The 21,908-nt window shown below is 45.4% G+C and overlaps 1 protein-coding gene across 1 annotated transcript in view; it reads right to left on the bottom strand.

Moving 5' to 3' along the window:
- The window catches only part of cacna1g (calcium channel, voltage-dependent, T type, alpha 1G subunit), a gene marked incomplete at its 5' end in the record, with an annotated part of 203,919 nt that overhangs the window by 62,477 nt on the left and 119,534 nt on the right, over positions 1 to 21,908 (bottom strand). Inside the window, 8 exons of the mRNA XM_079214082.1 lie at positions 123 to 455; positions 982 to 1,160; positions 2,128 to 2,221; positions 8,617 to 8,682; positions 11,266 to 11,421; positions 13,014 to 13,131; positions 14,972 to 15,157; positions 15,396 to 15,547. Of these exons, the coding sequence (XP_079070208.1) occupies positions 123 to 455; positions 982 to 1,160; positions 2,128 to 2,221; positions 8,617 to 8,682; positions 11,266 to 11,421; positions 13,014 to 13,131; positions 14,972 to 15,157; positions 15,396 to 15,547 (1,284 nt within the window). The remainder of the gene's footprint in view (positions 1 to 122; positions 456 to 981; positions 1,161 to 2,127; positions 2,222 to 8,616; positions 8,683 to 11,265; positions 11,422 to 13,013; positions 13,132 to 14,971; positions 15,158 to 15,395; positions 15,548 to 21,908) is intronic.

Raw genomic sequence — 21,908 nt, 5'->3', positions numbered from 1 at the left:
AGAAGAATGCCAATGAACAGGACTTATGGCTTAAGTAGATTGTGGTATCAAAATAAATTCTACCCCATGCTCCAAGTCAAATGTCGTACCCTAGAGATAAATCAGAGGGAGATGAAGCATACCTGCAGCAGAGCATCAGGGGGCAAATCTATGGAGCTCCGAGTCTCCACCGACGCCATCCTCCGGTGTCGGGTCTCTCTCTGTGACTGGGACATGGAGTCCGTCCTGACCAGCGAAGCGTCGTCTTCCTCCATCAACCCACCGTCTTCATTTCCCCCACCTTCGTCCGAGCTGGAGCCGCCCTCCCCGGAGAGGAGAGAACGCCGCTCCCCAGACTGACGCTTCTGGCGTTTGAGTGACGGGGCGCGACCCAGGCTGTTCCAGCTGGACCGCCGGCTGGTCCAACCGCTCGCAGAGCTCCACGGGGCGTTGGGGGAGGAGCTCTGGGCGCTGGTCTGGAGCGGGAAGACGGCCAGGAGGGCAAGAGAGAGGGACAGAGTGATGATAAGCAGGACAGAGAAGAAAAGAATTCCAAGCGGTGCAGCGTGTAAATGTGTCCATCATGTCTGTCATGTTGATCTTTCAGGCAAATAAATCAAGCTGAATCGGGTCGACTTGGCTGGACGCGAGCTGAATTGAATAGAGATTAATGCTGACAAGCAGATGGGAGCAGATGAAGAGACATGGTTTTATTTTTCACAGGTCTTTATCCCGATCATCAGCTTGTCAAAAAAAGAGTGGCAGTGGCAGCAGTTAGTGTCGGACCGGCCTTTCACATTAATCATCCTCAATCATTATTACTTCCACACATCAGCAAGACACATACAATGGAAGACTCGTAGGAGAGCCGGGTGGTGATGGGGGCTGTGGGTAATTCCTGGTCACCTTACATGTGTATTGATGTAAATGGAACAGGATGATCACACTTGAAAACCAACGAATGCTTTGGGTGTATGTGAGAATAACAATGAATACACCAACCAGTGATTTGTCGTAGCAGACCGGGTCTATGGAGACGTTGCTGCCTCGACGGGACTCGAAGCCCAGGATGGGGTCCCCCCCAACGGGCAACTTGGGTACGGGCATAGGGGTGGCAGCCGTGTGGGTGATCAGAGGTGGAGTCAGACTGGTCTTTAGGTCCACATGACCATTTACAGGCACTACTAGCAAAGAAATAGGGATGAAGAAAGTTCAATTTAGTGGTTTTGAAGGGGGTAAGAGCAATGAGGATGAGGGTCAGAGAGGATTAAAGCGACCCATTCTCACTCGTATTGGTCATAGCCCATCGGCATATCAGACGCCGGTGGGCACCGACCAAGAATCGGTACTCTTGGTCAGTGCCCATCGGCGTCTGATACCGACGCACCGTTTAGCATCTGTATGAGAAGCACAGTGCTTTTAACTTTCTGATGCAAACCCCTCTACATCTGTGTCTACATCAGTCAGAGCACCTGCCGTAGTATATAGGGCTAGAAAGTCCTTTTATTGAGGAGGTTGGGGTGGATGGAGACATCAAACAGACACAGGACTCTCAACCTATTTTACTTTATTTTTGTTACCTAACTAACCTACGTAACTTAACGCTGTGTACATATGTCACGTAATAAGTGTACCTATTTCAGTAAATTTCATATTTCTTTAATAACGCTAATTCCTCGGTCTTCAAACCTATATCCGAGGCCTAGCAGATGTATATTAGTCTCTTCCAGCCATGTAAGCGGTTTCACACAGAGCATCTGAAGGGCCTGAAGGGGAGATGATACCGTACGTCTGGGAGCTGCACTCCATCGGACTGCGCGAAGAGTAATTAGAAGGAATAGGCAACTGGTGTATGAGGAATTATGGATGAGGCCGCTGGTTTGATGCCATGCAGGCTGAGCATGGTTGGAAAAGCAACGGGGGGGAGGGGAAGAAGGCTGAGAAGAGACCACAGACCCGTAGAACAAGTGGGGGATGTTTGCACAAATGCCTTTGGCCTAACCCGCTGCTGTATCACGAGCCACTACATACATTTTGTAAGAAAGACAAATCGATGTGTAACCTACAGAGATTCGGGAGGGTTCCTCTCGTACCATCATTGACTCGGGCGGCCACGAGAATGTGCTTGTAAACACATGTATATTTCACCTGCAGAGTCCGATAAATCCTTCTTGCTGCCGTTGACGTCCTCCATACTTCGTGCACAGGAATCGATCTCTGAGCCCGATTTAGAGGCATCGCCCTTGACAGACAAAAACACACAGAAAAAGTCAGAAGAGAGCACCGGTGAAAAGCTCCTTCTTCTTGGTGGAGTTCACAGAAAGCATGTGGGTTGAAGTTGCCTCTAACCACAGGTTCCCACTTGTCCCCTTGTTGCATCAATCCCTGTTCGAATCTGAGCCCGGATCAGTACCTAGAGGCAACCTCCCTCTTTGTCTCCCACGATCTCAGAGCCGAAGGGAACAGAGAGACAGTGAAAAAGATCAACTACAACAAGTGTTGCCATGCAAAGGACAGTGAGAAGGTTCATAGAGAAACCACACTGAAGTTCAACAACACGGCACTATTCAGAGAGAACCTGCCAGGTACTTTTTCTCGGCCGCATGGTAGTCCTTTTTTACTTGCCGTGACCCGTAAAGGGCTACAAAAGAGCTTCAGTGTGGCTGCTGAGGTCTGCGATCCTCACACACACACACACACACACACACACACACACACACACACACACACACACACACACACACACACACACACACATGTTTTCTCCATTGTGCTGTGAGGCAGTCTGCAAATCAGCTTCCCCCCACACACTTTTTTGTCAGAACTGTTTATTCCTTGTTTTGTTCTCTCTCCTCGTTCCAGACAATGCTGTCAAAAGAGTCTTTCTCACTATCTCACGTTAACATTTTGTTCGTCTCTCTCAGGCTCTTAATTATTCTCCTCCTTGCTTGTCTTGGCTGCGCTGAGCCGGAGCCTGCAGACTGCATTAATGTGTGGAGGCTGCCAGGTGGATGCTGGATGAATAGAATGCCGACCCCGTGAGTCAGACCTGTGTGGTAGCAAAGTGAATAAACTGGGTCCAGAAAAAAGGCCTCGGGACCTAATCACCATGCAGCTCCTTTTAAACTAACAAATGACTTTCTTTACACTCCCAATGAGTGCAAGAGGAAGACACAATGGGTGTGGATATACTGCATGTTGTGTTTGTTTACAATCTGTGGCCATCTATAGCTATCTTTGAGCCGTTTCCTTCTAGTTTGTGCTATGTTTGGATCACAGCAGAAAATGGCTACATTGAATAACAAAATATTGTCGTTATCATTATAACAGAATGTTCTGAATAAACTGAAGGAGTAAGGAATTAAACCAAGCTTCATTCATAACTAACATTCGAACGTTGCGTAGCTTTTATTCATTTTTTGTATGTCTATTTATTGTTTTAAAATAAAGTCCAAAAGTCTAAATTTACCAACATGTTTTTCCTCAAACAAAATAGTTTGGTTAAATCCATATTTGTTGGCATTTAGCAGTTAAACAGCTGTTTGAAAGGAGTCACCACCTGTATTAACGAGGTGGTCTAACAGCATCTCTAATTTTTTTAGGGAATTTTTGGGGGATTTTTGTAATTTTAAACTTCAATAGACGCTAATGATGTAAAAAAGAAGAAGCTGTACAGGCCCATTCCAATATTTTCTTTATATACTTGATTGCAGTGGTGTATATTAACTAAGTAGAAATACAACGTTACTGTACTTAAGTTGTTTTTTGGGCTATCTGTACTTTACTTTACTATTTATATTTCTGTTGACCTTCACTTTTACTTCACTACATTTTGCAAAGAAAACTGATACTTTGACTCTGATACACTTCCCCTGAAACCTTCGTTACTCGCTACAAAATCAAATCTATCTTTAGAAAACAAAATAATCATGAGACCAACTTTGGGGACTGTGGTGGGACACAGACTACACGGAAGCAGGTTTGTAGAATCACAATAGTATGCATTTTCCCTCTACATCCTCTAGTCTTGATTGGATATAAAGGCTCCATGGTTAGTTTAGCTTAGTTCTCTTGTCCTTGGTATAGATGTTTGCCACGTCTATATATGTCTCTATATATTGTTACATTTAGAGCTATTGGAAACCACATTCAAATGTGTAATCTTAAAAATACCTTTGTTTGATTCTGATCGGGAGCAGTAGTGACACAATCACGGCTAACTTAACTTTTAAGCTATATTTTAGAAATGTTTGGCCATGAAGATTATACCGCAGGCTAAACAGACACACAGTCCAAATTCTCAACAATTTATCACCATAAAAACCCTGAAAGAAAACAGTTTTAGTCACAGCGAGAGACCTTCTCCCAAGCTAAACTCAAACGATCAGAAAGGACGGCTGTGATAGGACAGACCCAGTGGAGCATCGGCCCTAATGCATTGTGGGCTCTCTCTCTCTCTCTCTCTCTCTCTCTCTCTCTCTCTCTCTCTCTCTCTCTCTCTCTCATCCTTTTCTTTTCAAAGCAGCAATGGAGAGTTCTCTCCATCTCCGCTGTGATTTTGTTTTCATGGGCTAGGTGACGATAGCTTCCTTTATTCAATAGAAGTGAATGCAAGCAGATGATTTCCTTACACCTGCAGAACTGAGGCTGATAAGCTGAGGCTATTACTTCTATTGGCTCGATATCTCTGCTACACTTGGTTCATGATTACTTTCAAGAAAAATACAAAGGGTTTGACACTCAAGGCTGCATAGTAAATAGAAAGTAACAGTTTATTAACTACTAATCTATGTGCAGCAGTCGTACACGTTGATGCTGCACGATGACACAGTAAGGGTAGATTGCACCAATCGTGTCAAAAGATGGAGCTGAACTAAGATCTGCTAATCCTTTGCTTATCAAGAGTGCACTATGTTATTTGGGAACCCTCAATCAAGAGGCTAGAGTGGGTGAAACTACACCAGACAGCAAAAGGTGAGCTTAATCCAGCTCAGACTCAGTCAGAATTTTCTTTTTCTGTCTCTCGGTTGCTGTTTTATTCCTAACGCGTTTCCTATCTAGTACATTATGTACCAACATCTTCACAGGCAGTCATTAACCCTCATCCCAGTTGTCAAAAAACAAACCCTTTATAGCAAAAAGATCCAATGAAAAAAAAAATGTATATTAAGTTTTCTCATTTCCCAGATTAAGTCATCTCTGGAATTAAATAAGGATGGAAGAAGGTTTTTCAGAGGAGAACTTTTCACTTCTTGGCTTTGAATACTTATCTCAGGGACGGAGGAGATGTTAACCCGATAATATTTCTGATGGTGCGTTTTCAGTGTCATGATAACTGTGGAGCAGGACTCGAGGGAAATCCTTGTCCCGAAATAGCCTGGTAGTTTGGATAGCTTGTTTACACTCCGCCACCCCAATTTGGGCCCGGTGGCGGCAGCAGGAGATAGGCCAGACCAGGCCTGGTGCTGATAGACAAACCATAATAGACACCAGCAGCACACAGGGGCATCTCAATTTCATCGCTTTAAAAAGGGTGTGAATGGGAGGCGGTGGGTGCATTTGAGACGCACCGGTGCAGAATTGGATCAGATACCTGTGCCGTTGTAGCAAACCTCCCCAAACTAACACCCACACTGGCGACCACAACAACACAGGTATAGAGGTCCAGGGCCGGCGATATTCAAATGAAATCATTCAATTCAATTACAGTTTAATTTGATCACTCGATGCACATGTTCAAATAAACAACAAACAACAAACATCTCTTATTTCCATCTTTCAAAATAGGCGATTAAAATGTATAATCTCGCCTGGAATGTAAATCGGAACTGCCACGATCATCATTTTTTAACGTATAATAAACGCCACAAATGTATGAATTTTAATCATGTCTTAAATTCGGCTTATCTTTCAATGAAAATTGAAGTGAGCCTGCAGCCACACCAGCGGGTCTATGAGGCTGTACTTAGTCTGGCTTTGAGCTAATGCTAACATCAGCATGCTAACAGGCTCAAGATGGAACAGTCAGGTATCAAGTTTGCAGTTTACCGTATTCACCAAACATTAAGTTGTTTTTCATGCTGCCTTTTTGGTAATTAGTAATAAAACTAACGTTTGACCACCTCCATTTGAGGACACCTCCATAAGAAGCTGGATGAAAACGAAGCGGACCACCAATACTAGTACAATTCCTCCTCCACGCCGCAACTTAAAAAAAAGCATAGTTAATGCCAAAATCCAAAATCCAAATGATGATGGAATTAATTTCCAAATTGGAAGATAATTCTGCACCATACACTTCAAAATAAAAGAGAAACTACATGTAAGTTCCTTTTGATTGGATGATTTTATTGTAATATTGGCAGCCCTGGACATCTGCAGGCGGCTGGTACCTACAGTGAAGACGGTTTTAAAAGGTAATGAAGGTTAAATCAAGCTATAAATATAACGTATAACCAGCCAGCAGACTCCACTCAAATCCCCATCACAAGCACGGCTTCCAGTGGGCTGCTGCGTTTTAACAATATGGAACCATTTGCCCATTTGAAAGCTCGTGGATCAACTCTGGATAGAGCTGGACAGCATAAAGTCAGAGGGCACGAGGACGAGACATTACAGCCATCTGTTTTTTAAAGGCCCCCATTTCCCAGAGTGCTCTGGCCTTAAGATCCTGAGTCATGCAAACAGAGTTGATCCTCTCCCCCTCCCATCTCCCTCTTACTTGCTTCATCTCTATCCTCCAGCCAGGTAAAACAAAGACTTAGAGAAGGAGATTTTTGGCAGCACTGGAATAGCGTTCTTACCCCGAGGCTAGAATAATACAAAAAAGAAGAGAGGAGAGGAGGGCTAGTGGGAGGTGAGTGTTCAATCTGAGCTTTGACGCAGAGTCTGCTTTAAAAAGAAGAAGAAGAGAAATACACACATACGGCAAAGTGATGCAAGTCTTTGAGCACTTTTCTCTTCTGAACAGTCACTCACTGGCCTGGTTAGTTTCAGCAGCAAGGGCATCATGCAGGAGGTAAGAGGCAGGAGGTAGGAGGTAGGAGGCAGGAGGCAGGAGGCAGGAGGCAGGAGGCAGCAGGCAGGGGACAGGAGGCAGGAGAGAGGAATTACAGAAGATGCAACACATTCTCTGGCAGCCATGTTGGGGGTTCCTCTGATTTTGGCAAACATGAGTGACTGCAGCTCTGGTGTGGTCACTCAACTTTCACAAACACTCGACATGCATTTCCATGTCAGCCCTGTTGGTGTTGAGCTATGCTGGTTCACGAGAGGCTTTAAGATTTGATTTTGTCCAGGCTGGTACCATCACCACAATACACGGAGAATAGGCGTGTTGTCATTATGTGGATGGGTCGGTTGTGTCGGGTTACGGACATCAGTTTTAATACTTTCAACTTGGTTTCTGCAAAATCCAGTTTAGATTTTTTTGTGCCACCGGTTTGGTGAAACTAATTAATTAAATTACTAATTACTAGAAAGAAGAAAGTATCCTTTATTAATCCCCTTGGGGAGATTCTTCTCTGCATTTGGCCCATCCCTGGATGGGGGGCGGTGGGCGGCCCTGGGGAGCACTTCGACGTGTGGGCTGTGGGGGGACTGGGGATCGAGCCGGCTACCTTGTGGTTGCGGGACGACCACTCATCCCCCTGAGCTACAGCCGCCCCCTAATAGTACCCCATATGGGTATTATTACCCATAAGCCCCAACAGGATAAGAAGCCAGTGGTTGTCATAACTGGGAACAGAGGGCCAAAATCTGTTGACCCAGGCCAAGTTCCTCAGGAAGTTTAAAGTTATCTAAATACATGATGCCATGAGATAATATTTTTTTTAATATTTTCTTTATTATTGATAGATGGCATCAAGAGTAGGTAGTTAAGCTACCTGTTATGTTATCATATTACTTTGTTGAGCCGACAAATGTTTTTACAAATGTAATACGTTTTTTGGGGACTCCTCACTGCCCAACACTGACCCAGACTAAAGACAGTTGATTGATTTAAACAACTTATTATATTGTCAGGTTTCTACAAGGACCTATGTTTAGCGTCTGATTGCTTTGTTTAAGCTTTGTAGAATATTCCCCAAAATGTACCTTTTGTCTTTTCTTTCTTTCTTTTCTTTTCATCAAAGAACCAGATATATTCTAACAGCTACCCATCTTTTGGAAGAACTCCAATTACAAGCCACCTGAAAACGAACTGGACTTTCCCTTCCGGCATTTGGTACTCTATTGAATTGGCTTGGCAGCAAAACATTCAGCAGTGGAAATCTCAAAACCTCTGTGACTATAGTTGAAACTATTTGCATGGCGCAATATCACTCAAGGCAAATTAGAAAATACAGTAGTTTTTTGTTTTCTTTTGGATATTTTGGGTGGAATGGCTCAGTTTTGAGACACCAGCAGCTAGCATGAGCTAGGAGTTGTGCTTGATAAATGGTCTAGGACCCACACAGGACCTACTATTACACACTCGGCTGTTAATGACCAGCATGCAACCTCCAGCAGTGGCTCCTGAGAGATCTGACGCACGACGGCGAAGCCTCGACAAGGGAAGGACGAGGAGAACGGGAGGAGAGTGAGGTCGAGAGGGCACAGGGGGCGGGGAGGCAGAGCTGCAGTGCTTTTACATACCCCGGAGTCTACAGGCAGCTGGATAAGGCTCAGCTGGACATGCACATCCTCCCGCTTGGACACTTCCTATAGTGGAAGTGATCATTTGCAGCCGGACGGGAGAGGGAGGCGCACGGAGGAAAAGAGGCACAGAGGTGAGGAGAGATGGAACCACAGCAGTAGACAAGAGCAGAAGGAGAGAGTTAAAGGAACATTCAGCCTGTCGTGACCATTTCGACTTCACCGTGCAGCAACCTTCAGCGCATCAGAGCGACCTGAGTCCTGAGTCACCGAGCGCACTCGTGTTTCAGCGACTTGACTACAGGTCGAAAGCCGGAAGAGGCCAAGGCAGCCCCAGTCCAGAGGTGAAGAGCACGGCCATGTTTTCACCTCCGTTCAGGACGCAATGTGCATTCCTGTGCGGCTGAGCCACACGTGTGCGTTCGCATGTGTGTGTGAAATGTATTGTTTACTGTCAGGGTGAGATGTGCAATTAAAAAAAAAGAAAAGAGCTTTAGTCTCTTGGCTGTTAAATACATCTCCGTAAAGAAACACTGCACTCTATGCGGCGGATATTGGATTCTGTCACACGGTCACAACCCGAACAGAGGGACGTGGACAACAGGAAGTATGGAGGAGATGAAGAGGAGGGAGGAAGGAGTTAAATCAAGAAGAGAAAAGCAGGCAAAAGAGGACTTATAACACAACTAAACACCTTCACATGATTTCCCCTCTGCCTTTACGTCCAAAGCAATATGGGCATATTGGAAGTGATGCGTGCCGGTGTGTCTTGGCCGCACATCTCTCGTGGCTTAGTTCACGCCATTCAAACCGCCCGTTACCTAGGAACCCTGACGTAGGGGAAGTTTGGCTGACTAAAAATAAACGGTGTTTGTAAAAAAAAAGAAAAGAAAAAAAGGACGTTAAGTTGAAAAAGGAGAGAGAGAATTGAACCGACAACACTGTGGTGATACAGAGGAGCAGGAGGGGGTAGACCTTAGGGGGGGTTTCTACATTTGGTCTTATTTGTATGAGAGACTGTGCGTGTGCGTTTGAAGATTTGACAGGCAGGGAAGGATTCTTAGAGCTTTTTTTGGGGTGAAAAAACAAAAGAAGAAAGCAGCTGCAGTTGGAAACGAAACAATGAAATAGACAGATGAGACCGGAACAACAAAGCTGCCGGCTGGGAAGCCAAAAAACAACGAGCTGAAAGACGCAAAAAGAAGAACTCTTTAGCGTTAGCATTGTTTGCCACTAGTCAAATGTAATCACAGCCCTTCATATATTACCCATTATTAAAACATGACTTGAATCATCAGGACTCTACTATAATAATGCGACAAGCGCCAACAGAGGCAAAGTCCCGCCCCTTTCCCGTCGACCTCCTTGGGCCTTTATTTGGGAGAGAAAATGTGAGGTGGTCAACGGCGAGAGACAAATGTTTCTCAAACTGTGCCTGTTTGTCATCAGAAACACCTGAAAGTTGCGCAGAAACTTACTTTTTTTGTTGAAGCTGGGATGCCTGTGTGTTTCGTACTGGGATGTCCTCAAACGAGTAAAGGCCTCTTGCATAGCTGCAGCTTTTAACTAACTTAATTCCATGAACCCATTAAGGCCTAATTTCGGTGTCAGACTTTAAAAAGTCATCAGAAACGCATTAATTCCAGTCTTGGCCTGCGTGTAAATTCTTCATCTTAAGCGGCTTTGGTCATTGTCTCCCACCTCGCATGTGGTTCCATTCACCACAGCAATGCACTTGATATGTGTACATCAGATGAGCACAATAGGAGGAGAAGCTCATTCAAATTAATCCATATTTTATGAGCCTGTCAAGCTCTCTCCCCGCCACCCATCGTCTATTCTCTCTCCAATCGGCCCAAGAGCCAAAGTGCTTCGGAGATCAAAGTATAGGTGCCGACACCCCTTAAAGAAAAAAGAGAAGGGAAAACAAGAAGAAAGCTAGAGATAGGATGAATACTTGTGTGATGTACAGCAGAAAAGCAAAGAGAGATCGCTCAATGAGTTTTTCAGCTTCTTCCCTCGCCGCAAAACTGTTTTTTCTTACCCTGCCCTGTCTCTGGGAAGAATCAAAAACACAGTGAGGTGGTGGAGAACATATCCCTTTTTGCTGTGTGACACAAGAAGTGAGGAGGTGGGGGGGAGATCAGGCGGGGCGAGAAAAGGAGTCATCCGAGCATGAGACTGATGAAACGAGGGATGTGGGCTGATGCGCCGTCTGGTCTCGCAGACATAGTTTTCTCATGACGGGCTTTATGGCATGACTCGTATTGAAAAAAAAGCAGCAACAATAATGAGGACGACCGCTGAGATAGCAAGGAAAGAGTCGGAGGAGAAGAGGCTGACAGTGAGGTGAAGGTGAAGAAGAGAGGAGAGGGAGGATCGGGGGGTGGAATGAAACGCTGCAACTGGTGTGTTCTCGTGTCCTCGCGTAACCCACCGCAGAGAGCGCATGAAAGGGTGCAGGTTAATGCCGACAGTGCGTGAGTTGGGTATGTGTGTGTGGGCGCGAACATCCACCCATCAATCTCATGTGTGCAATGCATTGAGTAGTTTCGCCTTAAAAGGAGACAAATCATGTCAACCCGTTGGCAGATGTCTCGTCTGATGCTTTCAGACTGAGACAGAACGGCTCGACCAGCAACACTGTACCTCGGTCTGGAAACCCTCCACCAAGATGGCCACCAGCAAGTTGAAGAGGACGTAGTTGCCGAAGGTCATGAGCGCGATGAAGTAGAGGGCGGCCACGGGAGTGGTGGAGGCCATGCCGTTGTACAACACCTTGTTCCAGTCCTCCTGGGTCAGGATCTGGAGAGGACAAAAGTTATTTATGGGGGAAAAGCACTATGCTTATCAAGCAAGGCGGTGGTAGTTTTACCACTCCAAGTTCTGGGTACTCTGAAAAACTGTGGGTCCTTCATTTCAGACAGTGGTAGACAAAAGCAGGCCTATTATTTCCAGCTGGAAACCATGACTTTAACAGCTGAAGTTACACACATCACCCGGGGTGTAGTTTTCTGAGCAAATGGGCCCCTGGACACAGTCAAACAAAAAGCAAAAGACAAGCAGACTTTGAGATGCTCTTGCCTCTCCTTTTGCTGTTGTTAGAATACAAAGAGATGCATTTTTTTGTAGTCTATACACACCTCTCTCCGGGGTTTGTGTCTCTTTTTGGTCATTCTGTGTGTCATTTGTGGTAACTTTTTCTCTTTGATGTAATTTTCTTCGTTGGAATTTTGTGTCTCTTTGTAGTCACTTTGATTAATTATGTGGTCATTTGGTCTGTTTGTTGTCACCTAGTCTCATTTGGTAATTTGTGTTTCTTTGTAGTCGTCTGCCCTTTAGAAAAAAACATATCGCCACACGAACTAATGTAGTTTGTTCTCAATGTGCTACTTAGATTACTCCCGTAGGTAGTAAGCTAGTTAGCCAGACATGCTAACCTTTACAGTTTACGTTCAAGCACACTATGTCATGTATTCCTTCCACGTCTGCTCGATTTTAGACAAAGCTCTTAAATGCAGACGTACTGCTGTTTCTGTTACTGCACAACAAACACATCACAAGACCGACGAGGTCTGAAGAGCCTCGTTCAGGTCGCTCAGCGATGACTGGACAATAACTGTCCAGTGGAACGGGTGGCCGAGCGGTTGATCCTGTGAGATTTCAGTGGTTGTTATTTCTGGTCAGCGATCTGACTTGTATTCTTATGTCAACAACATAAACGCATTCTGTGCACCACCAGTTCTTCATTTGAAAGGACCGAATACTGAAATGTTCAAGACAATGTAGACTGGATCAGTGCAGCTACATTAAACCCTCCATCATGAGAACGCGCTTGACAGTACAATCTTCTGTGCAGCGGGACATGCTGACATTGTCCATCATCTCCCCTCAGATGTTTCACTGAATTATATATGGGTGCTATATTAAGGGTGATAAATACTATACAGTAGGATAGCTGGATAATGGATGAATGATCGGACCTGACAGAAGGCCTTATCATTAATCCAAGGTGACAAGAAGTAAGCGGCAGGTCTACTTAACCTATGAGATATCTAGAAATTGGAATTAGATAGAGTGGAGGAAAATGAGGGGGCTAGATAGAGGCCAGACAGGGAGGGAGAGTGAAGAGGAATATTTGATTCGATATATTATATTTATTCAGGAGGAAATTGTCTTTTCAGCCTTTTTGGATGGGGCCAGTCAGCACCAGTGACGCAGGGGAGATGTCGGTGGCTTCAGGGCACTTTAGCAGGTACAGTTTGATCACACAGGAAAGTAGATTCCAGATGGTGGATGAAGTCGCATTGCTTCAGGTCACGCTGCTGCTAAACACAGTGAAAACATGAGCGTTTGACCGAGTAAAGGAAGGGTGGAAGAGGGGGGTACATGCTCACCTGGAAGACAGTCACTATGGCCCAGAGGAGGGAGTCAAAGTTCTTCCTGTCCGGCAGGGTGTCTCCACTCTGGCCCTCACATCCAAACTTGCAACCAAACAGATGCATCCCCAGGATACTGATGCAGGAGGAGGGAAGGCCAAAAGAGAAAACAAACAGGAAACAGAGGGGTAAATGTTTACGTCAGGCCAACCCATGTTAGATGCAGCGCAAGTAAACAGAAATAAACATAGCAAAATGACTTGTTTGGACTCCACCATACTGTTAATACCCGCTGCTTGCATGGCAGCTCAGGCAGAATATACTGAACATGAATGGCAGTTACTGCCCGGGGGATGGTCACAAAAAAAAAGTAGGAAGAATCGGTACGTACGGAAGAATTCATTAGTTAGTTTTATGACCCCAAAAAGCAGCAAAGGCCATAATATACACTATACACTGTCAGTCAGGTAATAAACAGTTAGTGGTTCATAAACAGTTGGCCCATAGTGCATTGTGGCAGTAATGTTGCCAGGAAAGGGAGAGGGAGTGTTTTTTTCTCTCCAAATTCAGCACCATGGAGAGCGCCACAAAACCATGCCAGTGACACCTTACACCCATTTGAATAAACGGAGATCAATGGCATCAGAAACAAAGGAACAATTTCAACGATTTCAAGACGTTTACGCTACTTTGGAAATTAAAGCAATGATTCAATGATATTTGCCTCCTTTTCGAGGGTGAGATGGGGACAAGTACAGAGATCGAACTTGCAGTGGATCAGCACATCTGAGCATGACGACTGGAAGCAAGGTGGGAACGGCTACCTCCGTACAGAGGTAACTCTCGAAACTCGTCACATCTCATGTCCGGCACTAAATACAGCAACACGGCTAATCCTGCGTGGGTTTCTATTATGAATCCAGCAGTCTTTTTTTTCTTCAGAAACACAGACACTGAAGCTAAACTGGGGCCGAGGGATCAATGAGCAGGCCTCTGCGGTGTCAACTTGGCAACTGTTCACTCAAATCAAAGGCTGTTTGTATATGCATATACACGGCTCTTGGCACTCTCCGTGTGTGTCGACTGAAGTGCACGTGTGGCCTCATATACGTGCGGGTATACAAACATCCCAACGAGCTGCTGAAATGAAGCAGCGCATGCTCAGACACCACCGGACATGCACGACTAACATGGAGCTGACATTCAAAGCAAAAGTTTCTTGCTTGTGAGTGGAGACACTGTTCGCTCTATCAGCAACGTCGGCTGCCATAGCCTGCGGCTCAGCAAATGCCATGTTGAAAGCCGCTCGGAGGCAATCCCTCAATCATAGATCTGCTCTGAATTCCTTTAAGTTTACAATACATGTGATCGCTTATTTAAAGTATTGCACTTGCAACTCCCTGTTCATCTGATCAAACCCCACCCACACCGTCCTGAGGTATTCAATTTGATCTAGTTTGTGAGTGTAAAACACTTAAAAAATAGCGAAAGATGTTTATCTGTTTCTTTGATGGCGCCTTTTAGTCGTGCACAATAAACCTTATGGAGGAGTACTTTAGATTTGAAGCGTAGTGTCGTGAGGTTTTGTGTGCGCAGAGAGCCTCCACACATTCTGTTGAGCTCAGCCACAGGCCAAACCAGGCAGAAGGTAGGGTTGCTGACCAAAACAGGGAATCACTTAAGTCTCGCCACCCTATCGACTGGTCACCCCTTCACCCGTCTGTACTGATCACGTCTCCTCTCTGCAGTTTGCTTCCCATGTCGCTGGCATAATGTGCTGATCTACCAATTTATTTTGGTGCTCCAAATGTGTTTCACGGTCACTGATCGAACTCCCTTCAACTTGCCTCTTCTGTTTGCCATTTCAACTTGTTTTAGATGGTGACAGTTCACCCATCTTGTTCATACCATTGTGAGATCGACACGTGTCATTTTCGCGGCGGCCAGACGCAAGGTCGCCCACTCCCACTGCCTACCTGAAGATGAAGATGAAGAGCATAAGCAGCATACAGAAGGTGGCCACGTTGTCCATGGTCTTCATTAGCACCACCAGCTGCCTCTGCAAGGCCGGCATGAAACGGACCAGCTTCAGCACCCGCATCAGCCGGAAGGTCCTCAGCACCGACAGACCGCCGTGCTGCTGACCCACGATCTCCCACACACTGTCCAAAGAGAAGAGAAACACACACACACACACACACACACACACACACACACACACACACACACACACACACACATATGCCGATGGGTTTTTGAGATTGCCTTCATAGGTTATATGCTATGTGTTATGTGTTCCCAGTGGCAAAAAAATATATTTAAATCTGAAAGAGAGAGCCGGGAGGAAAAGATTATGTTTCATTTCAGGGCCCCCTGTCGTTGTCAGGAAATCCTGCTCACCTGATGACCACGATGATGCCATCGAAGATGTTGTAAGGGTTCTTGATGTAGCCGAAGGGCCCGTAGACCAAAATCTTCAGCAGCATCTCCAGAGCGAACAGGCTGGTGAACACGATGTTGCTGATCTCCAGCGCGTTGGTCAACTCCTCGGGCTGGAGATGGAGAGACAAGACAGACACACAGCAGAGAGGAGGCGTTAATGCGTGAGCCTTATATCTCCACTTTTCAGGTGTGTTCAGCTTGAATGCCAGCCCTTTGAACTCGTTCTGGTTGTGCATGTCTAATAGCAAGGCGTTTATCTGACTGCCACAACAACACCTACCGTAGAGGGAAAATATGCCAATGGCTAATTGCAATTACAATATGACAAATCTGTCCTTTCACACTCATATACAATGCGCACACACACATACAGACCGATCACAATGCCGCTGCTGAATGTGCCTGCACAAAGCTCATCAGAGAATTGGGCTGCCATTCACATCTAGATCAAACAACCGAGTGTGTATGTGCAGAAAAAAAACTGAAAGGAAAAACAGAGAAAAAACTGCAATGTAGACAGCCAAGAGAAAAAACGCGAGCACAAAAAAGATAAAAGGCGCGGCACATCCGAATCCGACATGGTATGTAAATCAGGCATCTAATTATGGGCGAGGAGAAAAGGAGCCGGTGGGGATGCTGTTATATGTCTGTGGCGCTGTGTGACACCAGCGGACATGCCTCGCGAGGCCTTTCATCTCCATGTAATAAACAGTTCACAGAACTCGAACGCGGTGTCGCGCGCACCCAGCGCACCCAGCACACCCTGCGCACGCCGCACAGGGATGGGAGGCGTTGAGGGACCCTGATCCGCGTCTGCATGTTGCAAGTGTAAGCAAACGTGTGTGTGAGTGTGTGTGTGAGTGTGTGTAAATAGAGGCGTTGTCCCAGCAGAGCCATCCAGGATGAACCAGGAGGTAATGTAATGTAAACACAATGTGTGTCATTAGGCCTGTCCTGGTGGGCTGCCACTAATCACGACACACCGCGACTGTTTAAGTAGCGATTAGTCAACACTGAGCGTGGATGCACGAGCAGAAAGAAATACAGTGATTAACATCGCTGGTGGAATAGCGGCTCCTCGTGCTACATCATGGCACCAGTTTGTCCGGAGCCCCCCAAAAAAATACAGTGAGTCGGTTGTCATGAAATATTGTTGCTGGTGTTGCTGCACTGCTCCATGGTCTCATTGGGGGAAAATCGGTTGTTCCAACATACTAGTAGTAAACATGTCAAATGAAGCTCTCTTCAATGCCACAAAGCCAGACCTTTAAAACACCAAAATCAGGCAATGACACACCAACTAACCAATGGAGGCAACAGTAGACAAGCTACTCCCCTGTTCTGCCAGCTAACGTTACTGTGTTTTTGTCAATGGTGGCTTTGAAGAGTGCTTCCATTTCAATTGAATGTTTATTACTTTAAAGCAAGCATGTTGGAACAGCCATTTTTACCATCTTTTTTAGGGGGCTAAAACCAGCAATTGCTTAGCTGAGGGTCTACTCTCCTGTATACCCTGACTATGTATAAGTACCTGACACACACCACTTTAAAAAATGATTCACAACTATCCCTTTAACTCCAGCTTAAAATCTTGTTTTCTTGTGGGAACATTTTCGGGGTTGATACCACTCATAATTGTCCATTACATATAATAGCTTAGCTTAGTTTAGTGCACAGTAACCAGGCACACACCCTCAACCCCAAAAAATGGTGAATAGTTGTTTTTACACTATTTTGGAAAACTTTTGAAAACAAAAAAATAAGAGCTTGATTACAGACTCTAAACCAATCAGGGCTGTGAAGCCAAGCGTTCTGCTTCTTTCATTTTAGCTACAACACACTAAATAAATGACTCCACAGCCACTTGCAGAACTTTTGGTGATGTTGCGGTTAAAAACTTGATGTAGGTCACTCACTATGGGCATGTGTGCTCAGCGTAAGCAGTCAAAACCAACAACTGTCGACAGAAAACTTCAATGAGAGCGTCCTGACAGCGTATCGGAGCCTGAACGAGTCAACCCTCACAAGTCCTTGCTTAGTATTAAGTCATTACTTCCTTAGAGAATCGAACGTAACACTCGGCCCTGAGGCAAAAAACAAGGTCCAGCAACACCGAGATGTAACATTGCACCATAATTGAGAGCCTGAAGCTTCAAACCTAAATTTCACTGGCTCAAGACAAATTACCGCACTAGTTGTCACTGCAACTTTTAACTAGTCCTCATTCCCAAATGACCAAACAGGTTGCAACTGCCTTCCCAAAACGACCCACGCGACCTTTACGAAAAGGATTCACACAAGCTCTAATCCGCCGCCACCGTAGCTGAGGTTATCTGTACCTTTGTACAGATAATGGCTACAGTTGAATGAAACCAGCAATGACTGATGGTGGGGAGGACGGATGTACTCCTTTGATCACGCTGCTTTTTTTCTGGCCATTCATTTGTGCACTTCATGTGAGTGCATAAGCGGCGGCAAATCCTCCGTGAACGCACACAGACACACACACAGACACACACACACACACACACACACACACACAAACACACACAGGCGCGCATTGTGAGATAAAGAAAAAGTTCAATGGGTGAACAAATGCTGCCGGGGGCATTTAGGATGTTTGTGTGTGTTTTTTTTATTCCGATGAATGCCCTCACACAAGTAAGCGTCACGCGTCGAGATCGCCCTTAAAGGCCACGCCGTGAGCTCTACTCCACACACTCCTCACCATGTATGCACATGCAGCCCGGCACAGACTCACAGCCACGCCACCTCACAGCTCTATAAGAATAGATGGCCATTGATAAGCCAGAATGAGAAGTACAGTTTTTATGAGGTGAGACTTGGACTGCAGACATCTGGCCTTGAGAGTCCAGGTCATTATCCCCCCCACCACACTGTTTCCAGCTTGTATATTAGACATTCCTCAGGCATCAATGTGACATTACAGCAAGGGAACAGGGCCGTAAAAAAAAGCACGTAGGAACCCAAAAAACCCATAAAAAAGATGGCGAAAAAGAGAGTTTATCAAACAAGAGAAATGACCAAAATCGGCAAACTGCGGCCAGTGAGGCGTATGCAAGCTACCGAGAGGGAGATGAAACAGGAAGCGAGAGAGACAACCTTTGCCTTTCCTCGCCGCTGCCTGTGTCCGGGGTAATGAGGCGGCGGCAGCATTAGGGAGGTAATGTGTACTAGACAAGGAATAGTGTAATCTGGTTAGCGCTAATGCAACGTCACCTAATCTGATGTGATCTAATCTAAACGGGATGCTGCGCTCGGCTACGTCCCGGACTGGAGATGATGTGTGTGTATGTGTGTGTGTGTTTGCTTAATCAAGTGGTTCGCCTATGTGTGCCACAGAAGAGGACATTTCAAGCATGAATTGGAGAATGAGACTCTCAAAATTATGGGTGGTTGGTTGTGATTGGAGCACTGCGGTGATGTTGTCTCAGGGGCTGAATGATCGAAAAGTCTGCACCAACTCTATTCAATGGGAGATCTACACAGAGATAATGCTAATGGATGTATCTGGTTTTCCACAAGGGTCAACTTTAGGACCCCTGCTGTTTTTTTAGCACCGTGCATTATGTTTTTAATGGAGCTGTGTTTCACATTCTGAATATTAATATAGCAGCGAACAACTGTTTATCGATGTAAATGTCTATGTAAAGATGCAGTGGACAGGAGAGAACGAAGTCACTGTGTGTGTGTTGTTAACCGAGCTTCTGCTTGCTTTGTTGACTTAACCGGGCTGGCGACACATGCTTTTTGTCACACGTGGGCGGGGTTAGCTCAAGGTTGCCCCTCTGCACATGCTCTCTCACACAGTGGCCGATATCATTTGATCCCATGAAGCGTTGCCCCCGCACTCCTGTTCCCCCTTTAGGCGAACACTGTTTAGCTCTGTCAGTACTTCCGCCCCCCTTCTGCACTGTGAGCACATTTAGCTGTGCAAGCCGCCGGCTCACCATCGATATGTTGAGAGCCGTTGAGAGGCAATCGGATCCAGCCCCCTTTTAATGAATATTTATTTGCATGTTGAGCATGACACATGAGTCCCGAAACTAGGAGCAGTCATCTGCTTCAGACTGAAGCGGACGACTTCAAATCCCTTTAGTTTGCAGACAACGTCAGACAGCCTGTTCATGTTGATTGGTAGTTAATTTTGAATAAGGAATTAAATCATATATCTAAATGGATTACGTTAAATATACTTTTGCAGATTCAGAGCTAGAGAGGAGAACTCTCTAAATACAGGCAGAACGTCATTTGACATCTCACTGAACCAGGAAATAACTGAATGCAACATTTGATCACCTCATTGATTCTCCCTTTTTTTTGCATCCATTGCTGTAAAAAGCCTTCCCTCCATAAACCGGAATTAGCAGCTGTTATTTTTTTGGCGTCCACGTCTCACCATTGTAAAAATGGAAGAAAAAAAAACACTTTTGTTCGGCCTGTCTTGGCGGGAGGCCACTGTTCAGATGCCAACTCTGCATTCTTCAGGCAGGGCAGATAAAAGCTGCGTAAATGTCTCTGACGCTTAACAAAAAAGGGTTTTCTCATTGTCTCCCTGGGTTTGGCAGGCCAGTGTGTGTGTGTGTGTGTGTGTGTGTGTGTGTGTGTGTGTGTTAAAGCATCAGAATGCATAAAGAGACCTTTAAACACAGACTACTGTACATTAAGTCAATAACCTATGGAAATTAAACGCGGCATCACCTTTAGCTAATGATAATCTCAGCCCTTGCAATAACTGAAGCTAATTCTACCTTTACAAATTAAAATGTCAGGTCGATTTCAATTTGAAGGAGGCCCGAACTTCAGGAATATAACCAGACATTCAATTAAACCCTAATTGACCTCAGTTATGTCTATCTGTTCCATATAGCTTCAGGAGAGAGATTTTCTATCAAATCCAGTGCTTTGGCTATTGCACAAATACATAAAAACTAATGGCATTCCTATCAACCACCTCAGCCATAGTTTGTGATTTATGTGAAACACATTTGTGCTGATGAGCAAAAGTCTCACACTAAAGGTGAACGTAGTATACTCCCTAACCATTGGCAAGTTTTTCTGAGCACGATAACATGATGACATGGCATGTAGCTGTGAGTGCGGGCCTGCTAGCATGGCTGATTCTTGTGAAATTCAATAAGAGACACGACCACATTTTTCAAGTGCCGTGGAAGAAGACCTACATCCGCATGATGGTTCCTCTGTACTGTATGTGACCGTTCACTGCATGCGAGGCAGGTGGGTGAAGCAGCCTTCGTTGATTTCAAAGCATCTTTGCCCTGATGCGCCACGGCACGCGGTCCGTCACGGAGCTCGATTTACGAGAAACACACTACAAGGTGGAAGCGCAGTCAAGCGTCGCTGAATTTCGGTGGTTTAAAAAAAAGACTGTGCAGTTTGGTTGATGATTAGCTAATTGCATTACTGCGAGGAAACAGCAGTAATGCAATGTTGTGTTCTTGCTGGGAGTAATAAAGCGAGTCAAAGCAGTTAAGTTCCGCAAATCAAAGCTGCATGCATTTTTTTTATTTATTTTTTTGGTTTTCTTTCTTTTTTTTCACAATGATTATTGCACTCTGTGTTTGAGCTCCAAGTATCTGCATTTTGGCTGATTGTAACGCGCTCCAAGGACCAAAGGGTGAGCACTTCACCTCTGTTGCTGGGTCCATACAATCTACATTCACAGTGGTCTGTTATTAGAATAAAAAGGCCAAGTACTATCTAACAGCAGTCCAAGAAAACTCACAAAAAAAGTACAATATGGACCAAGGATGTCTCGGGGCATCCTCTCACGTTGGACCTCAGTCCAAGTGGTATCAAAGTACACATGGATGGCGCCCTTCAACTTCAATCTCAAACTCTTGTTCCCTGAAGCATGCCCCCCTTTTTTCAAAGTGATCCTTCCAACCATCAATGCGTATCACTCCATGCACTTTCTCTTGCAAGTGGCTAGCATTCAAGGTCGATAAAGTCAAACCGCCGCCTGAGGGAAACGTGACCTGAAAGTGACTTTCCCATCACTTTGGGCTCATGTAACCAGCTACACGCTGAGTCAATATTCATGTAGGTGCTAAAAGGTTTCCGCTATGACAGCGGCAGCGATTCCAAAAACAGGAACCGTGCATTTTACCACGTCTCCCCTGATGTGGCCGTCTTCGCTATACATCTCTTGACTTCTCCTCGAGCTATTTTGGCATCAGGCGGGCGTTTCGTCGAGGGGGAGCGGAAAGATTGGCTGGAGACGATGGGAATAGGGGGGGCGACTGGCCATGCAGACAGAGGGGAAAGTTCCTTATGTAAAGTGAGAGAGAGAGAGAGAGAGAGAGAGAGAGAGAGGTTGACCTTCCCGAGTAAACAGACTACGGCTGTGTCACATAGTTGGCCGAAGCACAACTGTTCCATCAGCTCCGCCATAAATGGTAACGCTCTTAAACTGCGCGGGGAGATAAA

Source organism: Taurulus bubalis (genome assembly GCF_910589615.1).
Source record: "Taurulus bubalis genome assembly, chromosome: 2".
NCBI lineage: Eukaryota > Metazoa > Chordata > Actinopteri > Perciformes > Cottidae > Taurulus > Taurulus bubalis.
The sequence above is the reverse complement of the archived record's forward strand: the minus strand, read 5'-3'. Positions and strand labels throughout refer to the sequence as shown.